The sequence below is a fragment of the Pagrus pagrus genome (genome assembly GCF_965226575.1).
Source record: "Pagrus pagrus genome assembly, chromosome: 4".
In the NCBI taxonomy this organism is placed as follows: domain Eukaryota; kingdom Metazoa; phylum Chordata; class Actinopteri; order Spariformes; family Sparidae; genus Pagrus; species Pagrus pagrus.
The window spans coordinates 15,106,486-15,120,222 of NC_140188.1; the positions used below are offsets into that span (position 1 = coordinate 15,106,486).

General features: G+C 40.1%; 1 protein-coding gene across 1 annotated transcript; it reads right to left on the minus strand.

Moving 5' to 3' along the window:
* Positions 1–294: 294 nt before the first annotated feature.
* fxyd6 (FXYD domain containing ion transport regulator 6) lies at positions 295–13,654 on the minus strand. Its single transcript, XM_084351755.1, has 8 exons — positions 13,448–13,654; positions 6,455–6,508; positions 5,938–5,961; positions 5,000–5,035; positions 4,766–4,840; positions 4,483–4,519; positions 4,322–4,380; positions 295–1,571 (listed from the first exon to the last, which is right to left on the minus strand). The coding sequence occupies exons 2-8, from the start codon at positions 6,501–6,503 to the stop codon at positions 1,537–1,539; spliced, it is 315 nt and encodes a 104-aa protein (XP_084207881.1). The 5' UTR covers positions 6,504–6,508; positions 13,448–13,654; the 3' UTR covers positions 295–1,536.
* Between the last annotated feature and the right edge of the window lie 83 nt (positions 13,655–13,737).

Sequence of the window (13,737 nt, forward strand, 5' to 3'; positions counted from 1 at the left end):
ACACACACAAACCACCTCTACACCCACCCACAGCCATATATCAGTCTCGCCGCTCAGTTACATATTTACCGTCTCAGTCAGTAAAGTTTGTACTCTCATGCTAATAAAGAGCGTATATCTGCCAACCTTTGGAATCATAGGAGAATGATCGACATGTTACTGGCTCTGCACTTTCATAGCTTAGTGTCAGCTCGTAACCTTGGTTTGACATTGACGGGAAATAACCAGATTGATTTCGGGGCTGCTTGTAGAATCTGATGTTCACGGATAAAAGACCCGCAAGACATTATTATGTGTGGTCAGACATACTTTTATTTACTTATACCAAAAGTACAACAGGTTGCTACACAACAAGGCCTCATGCGTAGAATAAACATAGCTTTTACTTGTACAGCGGTCGTCTTTTAAAACAGATATAATCAAAGTTGAGTTCGGTGAGCGCCTGACCTGACAGGAGATTCACAACAAAGACTGTTCATCTGGTCTCTGGCTATGATTTGGCTTACATTAGGCTACTATTAATGTAGTCTTGCACATAAATAATATCAATGTTCTCTCAAACGCTCAAACTTTGTGTCTCTCCTTTCCGAAATGTCGCACTGCTGTTCAGACCATCATGACATTTGAGTGAATGACAATGAAGAGAAAAGAAAGAGAACAGGCTTCACAGATCTGCAACACTAGTGAGTGTGTGTGGCGAAACTAATCATAGTCTGCCGGAGACTCGTTAATCCAGGCGGAGCCAGCAGTGGAGAAGAAGGCAGTGAGACAGCTGATGCAGGAGCTCCCTCCACTCTACATGTGAGACACTGTGGTGGAGGAGCTCATGCAGAGACCTGCAAACTATTCCTGTGCTCAGTCAGAGAGCTGTGGCAGTTGAGATTGTCTTAAATAAGGCTCATTACATTTACATGTAGAAATACACATGCACTTGTGATATACACATACATATACAGGATATGCACGCACATAAACACACATCGGCACGCAAACACACCCAACCATTCAAATGTAGACCTAAATAAGGAATATTTAACTGTTCATCTTATCCGTAAACTATATGTGTTAATATAGATGTACTTATATATGTATATAGTATACAATATATGTTATAATCCAAATGTGACAAACATTCATCAAGGACAATTAACAAAATAAACAACAAATTGACAAATCCTAAAACCTGAAGGCATTAAATACAAAACGATGAATAGCAGACCACACGATATTAAAAATTCTTCTGGGGCTTCAAAGACAATCTTGTGTCAAAGGTGCTACTGGCTAAGACATACAACTGGAGTGAAAGACTGTCACAGAAAGGCACAGGAAAAGGACGAGAGCACTAAGGGACTGGCACGGTCACAACTGAGCACAACGGACTAAAGATTTATGTACATGTTACACTTCTATATACCTCCTCTTACCCCGTCATACAACCAGTTACCATAATCATCAATAACTCCAATGTTTTAGTGGCTTAATATCAAATAAAACTGATCATCATTGCAGAAGGCAGTCCGGTCCAGTGGAGTGGCATCAGTTCTCTGCTGCAGTCTCGGCAGGCGCTGTAGCTGAAAGAGGTCACGGACGAGTGAGTTAGACGAAGCAGAACATTAAACTTGCATTCACACAGTCAGTTCTAGTTAAATGTTTTACTCCTTCTCCTTCTCTTTACCTTTTCTTTTACATACATGCAATCACTTGGAGGACTACGTTAACAGTTCTGCTATTGGTAAGTTGACATGTTTTACTGCTGAAATAAACTCATCAGTTTTTTCATGCTGTCCAGTGCTGCAGCACAGTATTCCCCCTCTGCCTGAAACGCTCCTGTCTCTTTATGACCCCCCCTCTTGAATACCAAGAATGCTCTGATCAGTCAGCTGCACTAAATTAAATCTTACATGCCAAACTAGCTGACCGTGAATGTGTGACATGGTGACGTAGTGTGATGTCGCAAAGTCACGGAATTTAAGGCGGGACTACTGACGAGACGTGTCAGGAGCAGGGTTTCTGTGGAAGAAAGGAGCTTTCAAGATCTTTTACATGCACAAAAATTATTTATAACACACTGAAAAAGCATAATAGGTCTCCTTTAAGACGGTGTATTGCTGAATTTATTCTAAAGGACATAATGAGTTTTCTTAATGTAAAACAGTGAATACATTTACTCAAATGTGGGGTATAATTTCAAAGTATTTTGTTTGAGCATTACTACTGTATACTTCTACTCCATTATATCTGCAACATTTTTTTAACAGCTATGGTTATTAGCTACTTATCAGATGAATTTAATATATGCATATAATAATAATAATAATAATAATAATAATAATAATAATAATAATATAAACATTAAAAACAAATATGACAACAAAATATGATGCATTATACTAAATACTTCCTAACAGCATGTACGAACTTGGTCAAATTAGCTCTAGTTTGAACATTAGAGTTATGGGTAACTCTTTTCACCAAAGAACTTTTATATTTTACTCAAAATATAATTTTACTGGCAGTGGAGTATTTTTAAACTCTGATACTGCTACTTTTATATAAGCATCTATATATATTATATATACTTCTTCCACCAGTGCCCTCCAGACCCCATTATAAAAACCACATTATGAAAATCAGACTGTGCAATTCAAACTTGATGGAGATTGGTAATATAACACTCTCAACATTTCATCAGCTTTATTCTAATAAAGCAGGAGCTGTTATAAAACTGTCTGTTTGGTGGTGCGTTCAAGGATATCGGAGCATCCTTGAACTGATTAAAAAGTGCTGCATGAATGAGTATTGTTGCTAACTTAATGAATTCTATGTTCAGTATAACAACTTTTCAAACCGGTTCGGTGACTGCAGTACCCTCAAGATATGTAGTGACATTTTGTTTAAACATTAGCTCTCCATTTACTGGTTATTCAGGATGGAGGAGCCTGATTCGGGCAAATGACCAGCAGGAATGAGCTGTGCATGTGGGAGTCAGAGAGAAACATTCAAGTTGTACTGTAGCTCTTGAGGAGGAAAATAATGTGGTCTCTTTGAGCATGGTTAAGAGATACCACAGAGCAAAATAATAGTACAATATACTACATGAAGAAGCTGATTACATGCACCACACACTGCAAGACGCAAATACTTTTTGTTGACAGCTTGTAATGAGACTGCCCCAAACTTTTGCCTCTCTTTCTTTCTTCAATCTCTGAAATAAGAAGAGTGGAACACTCAATCCTCCCACTCTATTCTACTCTATTATTCGATTTCATCATTTGTTACTTATGTACACTAATCCTGTATGTACTTGATGTGCACACAATGCTCAGACATCAGAGAATATGCTAAAGCAAGAGAATGAAATTCTTTGGTGACGACTGGTGGCTTGAACAATGTTTAGTTACATTCTATTACAAAAAGTTGGCATGGGCGACACTGTTAGGAGATCAAACCCACGAATCAAACATGTGAAAATGATCGTGCAGTTGGTTGTTGCTCTCATTTAAAAGGATGGCAACTGTGAAATCTCAGATGTTGGAGCTTCCTCCAATGCACCCACGGGGAGGGTAAAGGTGACAAACTGTGCTCTGTAATAAATTACTGATTACAAGTTGCTGTTTTTTCAAGCTGAAAGTAATGAAATTAGACTTAATATATGTCTTGGAAAATGTCAGCAGTAATTTAACAGGTATATAACTTTTATGCTCTTTGTCCGTCTGTCTATCTGTCTGTCTGTCACTCCAATCCAGTATCATCAAAGCATGTTTTGCCTCTCCTAACCATGACAAGCACACATTCATTCTTTGTCCACATCCCAGTTACCAATAATAAATACATAATAAGTGGTAAGACTTTCAAAATAAAGCTTGCTTGAGTTTCACAGTTTGGTATGTTGGTTAACAAAAGAAGTCAATGTTGACTACTGGTTTCACATGGGAAATTAACCTAGTCTCCTGTTTTAAAGTCCTGGTGTTGAACAATAAATCAACCTCATGCCTGCGTGGACTTTGCTGCTCTTTATACAACAGCGTTCCTTTGCGCCCATCATTATCGCCCCCTGTTGGCCTTCATGCACGTGTACTTTTCCCACCTAATCAAGGCGAAACATGACACTGACACAGTATCCTCTATCAGATCGATATGTCTATAACACACTCTTTGCAGGATACTGGGCTGGTCTCACACATACAGTTCAACAAGTGTGAACATGAATCACTCCCCCCTTCTCCCCTGTGCTATGGGCCCTCCCAAAGGGAAACTCTATTATGGATGTGTGTCAGGGGGTGAGCCAGAGGTGAGGGAGCTGACAGAGTTTAAATCTCACCCGTCTCACCCACGGGGACAATCAGGTTCTCCTCCTGCTTCTCCTCATCTCCGGGGGCCCTGAGGAGAGGATCCACAGGTTGTCATGGTAACCAAATCATTTCATGTTACACAGCCAAGACTTTGGGGTGTTTTTCAGTCAAAGAAAGGACACTGACATACCTGGGCTTCTGGTTGATATTGCAGCGGCATCGTCGACCTAGAAACATAAGCAATCATAAGCTGTGTTGTCCAGAGTTCTCATTAATCAGGTGCATTATCTGTGTCGCTGTTACCTGATAAAGTAATGCTGCAGTAACACAGCATGGAAATGCAATAATGATTAATTAATTCTTAATGAATTCTTCTTAATGTGCTTTTAATACTTGATTACATTGAGTGCATGTGCAGATAATATAATGCTACACAGGCTCACATAGACACACACACAGAGAGATTAACTTACTGAGGATGAGGAGAATGCCCAGTGTGAACAGCACCACGGCAAATGCCAACCCCCCAACCCTCAGGCTGTGATAGTCTGCAGAAGGAGTTCAAGTAGAAGAAGACCAGAGAAGAGACATGAGCAGGAGAAAGAGATGTAATCAATGTGACATTTATTCCAAAAGTTTCTTATATGTTGACTCAATGTGCTGATGATGGCCACTATTGAAAAGAAGAACGATTTTTCTAAACTCACCATAAACAAATGGGTCTTCAACTTTCTGTTGGTCATCTGTAAAAACAATAGAAACCACACATTCAGAACCAAGGCGTTCACATTTATCAGTCTTCTTATTCTGTGCCCCTTTTAACTGTTAATTTATGTCTCCCTCTCTCCCTCTCCTCTCTCTTTTTTTTTTTTTCACACCTCCTCTGTGTTAGTGCTCAACACCGGAGCCCCCCAGGGCTGTGTGCTCAGCCCCCTCCTGTTCACACTGTACACCCATGACTGCACTCCCAGACTTTGAGAGAACTCTATTGTGAATCTGGCAAAGATACAGTATCTGCTGCCGTACCACCAGACTACGGAGCAGCTTCATTCTTCAGGCTATTAGTTTGTTTTGTTTTTGTTTTTCTGTGATGTAGCATAAAGGGACTAAAACTCAGTTTTGCTTTGCAACGCTTGTGTTGTTAAATGATAACTAAATTGACCTTGTTCTTGTATTTGTATCTTGTATGTAAAGCTCAATAAACTTAACATAGTGGTTTTGTTTCTTAATATTAACCACAGTTTATTTGATACATTTCCCAATCCCCAACTATTCTGTAGTTGCCATCATATGATATAATCAAGGGTTTTGCAGAACCATCCAAAACTGATTTTCTTATCTGGCAATAGGATTTGAAATTGTAATAGGGCCTAGTATTGTTTACACCCACATACACTCTCATAGAAATACATTATCATCTCTCTTTCCTACCAAACAGCCACTCTCATCTCTTCAGCATCGATTACACTCTATAAAAATCTATTTCTAATCAGCACACAGACTTAATCCATACATCTGCCACTGTTCGCTGCAGTGGGGCAATCCATAAGGGTCGGATCTGATCTGGAAACCAACAGACCCATCTATATGTGGCTGTTGGGAGTGAGGTGTGACCCCTATTAGAGATTAAATCAAGGGTACTCACCCTGCTCACTGGGGTCTGATACAGCTGAGAGGCAGCAAAGAAGGGAAGTGGTTTTGGTCAGAGGGTGAAAGGAGAAAGGAGAGGGTAGAAACACAGGAAATGAGACAGGAGACCATAAGTGAGAAAATACATGAACACCATCTATCTATCTATCTATCTATCTATCTATCTATCTATGTTTACCTAACACAAGCTCTCAGTTTAACACAAAAACAGTTGGCATCACAGCACCACATCATCTATTTGTAATGTGTGACTGTGTGACCATGTGTTTACGTGTCTTACACTTAATCATACAGTATAAACAGACCTCACACACACACAGTAAGTGACTAACCAACCTACACATGAAGCCCTAAAGTACTAATTGATGTTTTGCTGCGAGCACACACCCAGTGAGAGCCTTTTCATGTAACATAACCGCCTGCCCCAACACTGCCTCCCTATGGACAATTACTGTGTGCACGGATGTGTGTGTGTGTGTCTGTGTGTGTTTCCTGACAAGGGGGGCACTTACCAGCCACACACACCAGGAGTGAAGAGAGGAAGAGCAAAATAGTTTCCATGGTAACTGTTGACATAGAGTAGGGAGGGTGAGAGAGAGAATGAAAGACAAAAAAATACAGTGAGAGGTCTGTTTTACTACTCCAGCACATATGCCCCTGCACAGTGAGACATAAACAATAACAATGAACACATGTACACACACTGTTGTATATGCACTCCACAGACTATACAGTAAGTGGTGTGTGAGAGTGGGAATCACATCACAGCACTGGCTCTATCCAAACCCCCAGAGTTTGACTGATGCCTAAGGGTATAGTTTTTATCTTGCATAGCGATCCATGTTCGGAGCCTGCTGCTTACATGTTCTCTTTTCCTGGCAGAGATTACTCCTTCCTCCCTGTGGACATCACACAACCTTGGCCTATTTTCATGTAGGTTGTTCAATGCACATAGACAACTGTGTCTCCCATGAAATGCTTTCATGTTAAGCTATATTGCTGTAATGTCGACCAGTTACGTTTTCAACCATGTTAGCTGCATGACTCCAGGGGTGGCAATGACAGCCTATCAATCTGTGGGTCCCCCACTTTGCTCCAGACAGAAATATCTCAACATCTCTTGCAGGGATTGCCATGACATTTTTTGCAGACATCTATAGTTTCCGAAGGATGAAGCCTAATGACTTTTAAGACCCCCAGTCTTTTCCTTTAGCATCACCACGAAGTTGACATTTGTGGTAATAAGTGAACACCAACGATTGGATGTATAGCAATGAAACTTGTTATACTGATTCATGTGCCCCTTAAACAACATTGGTGATCACTTCATCGGGTCAAATTTTTTATACCTACAGAGGGAACGGGTCCTCTTCAACGGAGTTTGCCATGTTGCAACGCCATATTTCTACTGTGACCCAGAACAGAAAAACCAAAATCTGAATCTAAAGGGAGCCTTTTGCATTTTTCCTGTTAATAGTGGCCACCATAGGCCGCCATAAATCCTAGACACTGAACCTGTAATCAATATCTATAAATCAAACTTATCTATGAAATATCCAAGTTTCACCTTCTATAATATGTGCTCCTGGAAACCAAAGTGTGATTAAGGTTTTATGATTACAGCATGTTTTTACTGTGCTCTTTGTAACACTTGTGTCCTCACATTTATAAATACATAATGACCAGAGCAGTTATAACTGCAGAAATACAGACCTGGTGGGAACAACAACTCATAAATCAAGATATGGCGTGGTAATTTACCATCAGTTCACTGCTGCAAACAAAGTGTTTGAACCAACAGGAGCAAACAAACAAAATGAAGGGGATGTCTGTCTGTATGTCTTTGGAAATCAGTCTGATTGAGTACACTCTGGCCCTAACGGGAAGCATTGATTGATTGATGCTTCGATACAGATAATACAAACAGGCGACAAGATTTGACAGCATTGCATTTGAAGAAGCATATCAAAGCTGCACGCAAACCATGTATCAAGCCTTCAAAGTCTAAAAGCTTTATTTACCTCAGCTTTTACCTCTGCTGTTTGAGAGTGCCACCTGGCTGTCCACCTGTCTGCCTACATGCTTTTTTTTTATTCCCATCCATCCAACTAACTGGCTCTCTGACTGACTGGGTCCATTTATGTCCATCTACCCATCGGGCTGTTTGCCTGTCAACAACTGTATCAGTGGTAGCGGACACAGTGCACTTAAATGACCACAGTCCATTATAGTCATTAACTGAGGAACCAGCTGTAGCATTTCTGCCCGGTTGCTGTTTGTATGTGTGTGCTTCACATATTCGATTTACAGACCTGAGCAACAGGTTGTAACTAGGACATTTATGAAATAATGTGACACAAGATGACAACTGAGGAACATAAGGCCTATGGCATCCATTAGATTAATGGCATCTACTCTTAGAATTATAGTAGTAGAGTAGAATTATTTAGTTTTAACGATAGTTTACTTGAGTTTATTATTTTCATTTTTAAGTTTGTTTCGCTATTTTTCAATGGAGGTCAAGTTTTGATCCTGTCTTTTGTTGGGGAATGTTTTCGATAAAAGGCTTTCTTGTTTGAATACACACATTATCGTTAAAGTTGCTGTCATTAAAGGTACAGTGTGTAATATATCGAGTATTTAGCAACATCTAGCGGTGTGATTCTAGATGGCAACACTCCCTTGCTCACCCCTCCCTTTTCGAAGACGTTGGCAAAGTATTTCTACTAATTCAAGTGATGACGTAAAGATGCGGTTAGTTGTTTAATCTCTAAAACTACAGGTTATAACAAAAAAAAAGAGAAGAAAAATAGGATCACACAAATAAATCATGTAGCCTCCGTGGATGGAGACCCGCTCCCTATATAGATATAAACGGCTCATTCTAAGGAAATGAAAACACGCTTAATAAAACATACTTATGAATAAAAGTCTGTTCTGCTAGGGGGCACTACATATTACAGACTGCACCTTTAAATGTTTAGAAATAATAGAGACAAAAATACTTTTAGTTTCAGTCGTGATGACACAGTCAAAACTGAAACCTTTGAAGTACTTCTTACAGTGTACAACTACGAAGAATATGGTGTACTCAGAGTGGAACATTTCAGTGCAGTTAAAACCAAACCCAGATATGACTGATGAGAAACGACAATATGAGTGTTTGAAGGCATGCCTGTCACATCTCTAAAGAGACATCATTTTTTCACATCAGAGGTGATGATTGATGGCTGGCCCCAAACTGTATATCACATTCAGTTCAGACACATCAATAAACGGGGATCCAGCTCAAGTACAGCGGGGGGGAAATTATTCACGCTGAGGCTGGCCTTTGCTTTTTAATGCAACCATTACAAGAAAAAAAATCCTTTATTGTGAGATCCATTTCACGTCATAACAGGATATTTAACATCTATATGTGTCTGTTTGTATTTCAGTAAGAATCCATCACCATCACCTATCCGCTCCACACCCGCACACTGCTGGGGTTGTTACATTTCCACTAATACTTAACCTAGACAAAATCGTATAGGCTAGTTACTTTGGATGCATGATATTAAGTTTTTTGAGCCGATACCAATAACCGATGACTGGTAATTTCACATTGCTGTATTTCAAAAGGGAGTTCATAACCCGTAGCTCGCGCACACCTGCTATAATTTCATTAGAGCCGATAAACAGCCAAATAAAGACATCATAAATAATGTATTTTTCTTTGAGAGAGAAAGTTTATTGAGTTGACTGTCGTGGTTTTGGTTATCAGTTTAGATGTTTCCTGTTTTGTTTTCTATTTTGTAGGGTAATGGTTTGTAATCATTTAGTTTTATGGTTTGCTGTAGTTTTGCTCTGTCAGTTTTGTTGCCTGCCTTTGATTTGTTTTGGAATACAGCTCAGGTTATCAAAGCTCGCCTTTTGTTCTTTCAGCCATCGGTCTTTGTGTCTTGCGTTTGGGTTGTTATTGCAAAAACACAACAATGAGATGTTGATTTTATGAAATAACGAGAAGGTTTGGCGATATAATAAGATAAAGTGATATGTTGTTTTACATGAAATGTTCAAATTTGGTATCTAGAGTGGAAATATCAGGAAAATGTCATAATAGTATGAAAAACTACGTGAAAATACAAGTGTCTCACTAAAACAACCAACTGAGCTGACTTCCATGAAGAGATACTGTTAAGTACATTTGACCATGAGTCATCTTGATCTCCCTCTTCAATAGCAGTATGAGTCTCCCATAACCTTTTTCTTTCTCCTCTAAACCCTCCTCCTCATTTTCAATCATCACATGCTGCCCAACTGGTGTGAAACCTCGCTATATCCGAGAGGATAATGCATAAATTGAAAAGATGGGTGGACAGATGATCAACCAAAAGTAAAAAAACTATAAATTTATGACAGAAAACTTAATTTGTAAATAGATACTTATCCACTTGCTAAATGTTCCCATACGACATCCCTGTTCCTGTTCCAGCAGTGTAAAGATAGTTCTGTCGATGTGAGACTAATGGAAAGACAGGATGTTGGAGTGAAGGATGATGCTTAGCTGGTGGATAAAGAGTGGTGTGATGCCCTGTTGTGTCTCCTCTCACTAGACGTGTTAATGGCACAGATATGACAGTAAGTGTTAATGGTTAAGGGGCCAGCTGGACAACCTCCATCGAAGATTTGGGGTTCAAGGCCAGACAATCAGTCTGACTCAGAATACATTCACTCGTCCATTCACACCTATCCCTCTTTTTAAGGACAAAGGAAGCAGACCTTTAGGCAATACAAACCTCAATTTGAAAGAGGTTCAGCTGATTATTGGCAGTAGTTATTGCAGCTTTTATTTTAGAAGTTATCAGAGAACATCATTCTTTTTGACTACAAAATACCTTGTATGTTGAGTGGTCTGCCAACCTTGATTTTATACTGTAGTTCTTTAACCCATGAACAACTATCAATATTCAGAACAGTCGCCAGAATTGTTGCCTTTTCATGCCTCTGCAAACCATGAATATGTTCAAATTTGTATGTTTTATATCAACATACAACACGTGTCATATCACATTCACATTATATTCATACAAGCGTTCATGTCAGGAGGCGGAAGGAACAAAGGTGGCGTTATAGCTGTCACCACTGTTCAAGGTGGCTTTTCAAAATTTGTAAGTCTGAAAACCCTAGATATTTCCAAGAGCCACTGGAATTATTAATGTTTTCTTTTTGTTTGTATTGTACTTTCGTATTTTGAATTGCGATCAATGCTCTGTGGTTGACAAACTATTTAATGGTGATTCTGTAGCGAAATGCCTTTCGACATACCTTTGACAATTCTGTACTGCAGTTTCGTCTTACACGATACCAACAAAATAAAACATTTTGACCGTCACGTGAAAAAAGAAATGATGAGTGATGAGACCACAAAAGAGAATATCACTTTTGTTAGGGTTCGCTAGACATCTTGTCTAAGAGGAAGTATTTTTAACCATTAGTAGGTCAGTGTCACATTTGTCCCGTGGGAATCTTTCAGAGATTTGGCACTGGCCAATGTAATGTATCACGCAGCTTTTCAGCAGCAGCCTTTCTCTCCTATGGTATGATACAGGGCACCTGAGCAGTTGGCCCTCCGTCTTTCCTTAACCTACCTCATCTGCACTATTGTTTAGCACTATTAAGTTCCAGCGCCAGGCCCATCTTTGTCTGAGAGGAGAGGATAAGAAAAGGGCAGGCAAAACAAGGGAAAAGCAGGAAAGGAGGCTGTTTTCTGTAATTTGGGAACAATGAAAGGGCAGGCTGAAAGACAGAGAGAATGGGAGACGAGCAGACATTATTTGGCAGGAGAGTACAAGGCGAAGGGCACCCAGAGGAGACACTGTCTGAGGAGTGAGTGCAGGGGAAGGGCAGTCTGTCGTATGATAGTGGCATTTCCAGTATAAAATACACAAAGCATGAAAAGGGGAGGTCAGGAAATGCAATGACAGAGGAAGGCAATCAAAGAGACAACACAACCAAAAGCAACAGGAACAATGAGAGGATAAAGTAGACCATGGCTTGGCAGCATGATCTAACCTTTTGACATCAGACTATCTGGCTTGAGGTCAGTCTGACACAAACTCCTGACATCTGAACTTCCAGTTTATTTGGTGAAATATCGAAAACATGGGCAAGGTGAGAGAAAAACTATATTCAAATGACAGATTCTGCCCACAGTTTCCATTGTATTACATGAGACCACACCCCAGCAGCCCCTTACTGTGTCTTCAGTGTGGTCATCATGTTGGACATTTGTACATTATACATATCATATGTGAATTTATGTGCAAAGTTTTAAATATTAGGTTGATTATCGTCACTTTGGAAAATTTCCCATTTCAATGTACGCTTGTGTGCAGGTTTCTGAAAGCACATCCGTCTGATGACTAACGACCCTAAGGCTTTTAAGTGTTGTAAACAAATTAAATACAGAAGTGTCCCAGTGTCTGTAACTGTCTGTAGTGTCTGTGTGTAAAAAAAAAAAGGTATTTCCTGTTTTTCGACAGTGATGAAAAAAATAATGTAGGGCAGATAAGTAGGTCACTCCACAGGTCTCCATAACCTTTGTGTGGGGGGAACAATCTGCCTCCTATATGTGCCACCATTATGATGTTACATCACGATGACAACAAAGTGCGTCGACCCATACTGTGCGTTATCACCATGGCGACTGTCTCCAAATAATGGGTTAAAATGACATGTCTTATCATATCACAAGGGCAGCCGGCTTCCAGGAGAAAGGGGTGTGGTTGTCATCACTGTCGAGTGGAAATCGCACACACTCATTTAGAAATCAACACGTCAGGTGCAGGAGATAGTGGCTTTTTGGGACAGTATGTGTTACAATATGACATGAACGCACCGCCAGCTTCCACTGACTGACTCACAATCGGCAAGATATCATCTCGACATCCGATCTGTGACGTCTGCGCCTTCATCCACTCGTGCGTCCCTCAACCTGTGGATCGTCTGACGGAGCGGAGGATTCATCCGCCTGGTGCCTTTTTTTGCGTTTTCAGTGACAGCAGCTACCCGCTTATAATAAAGGCAGTGACATCATCTGATATTTGCTTTTCGACTTACTGTTTACGAGAGCAGTCACGTCAGAGAAAATGAAATAATGATCTGCGTAATGGCTTGTATATATTTTGCCGCGCAACCAGTGAAGGTTACAGTGACCAGTGGCAGCAGACACACCCTCATTCTACAGCACTGATACACAAGAAGAAGCCTTGGGAATGGCTTAAGCATCTTCAGCAGTGTGTGAATAATGCAAACACCACACGTGTTGGCGTAATATAGCCTAATTTCACTTAGAGATGTGTGTGATTCACTGAAAATCCGACAAATTACACCATTTATTCACACTCACTACAAGCCACTGGAATAAAATTATGATAAATTCTCCATTTAAATCAATTTTACATGAGTAAAAGATAACACAAACACTATCTAAGACATCAAAATGTGCGCGCGTATCAACTTACCTCTTGTTTCACCAAACTGAAATCCACCCCACAAAAATAAATCAGCTTGTCTCACAAGGCTTTAGCTCCAGATATTCTCATCTGTCAATATGTGCTGCTCACACTGCACACATCCACCTGTCCTGTGAAAAATAGATGTGATGGATAACAGTGTGGCTCCTGGAGTGACTGCTTATCCAGTGCGTTGAACCCTCACTGTCGCTCCCTCTCCTTCTCCCTCCCTCTCTCTCTCTCTCTCTCTCTCACACACACACACCCATTACATAGACCCCCAGCATAATGCCAGGCTC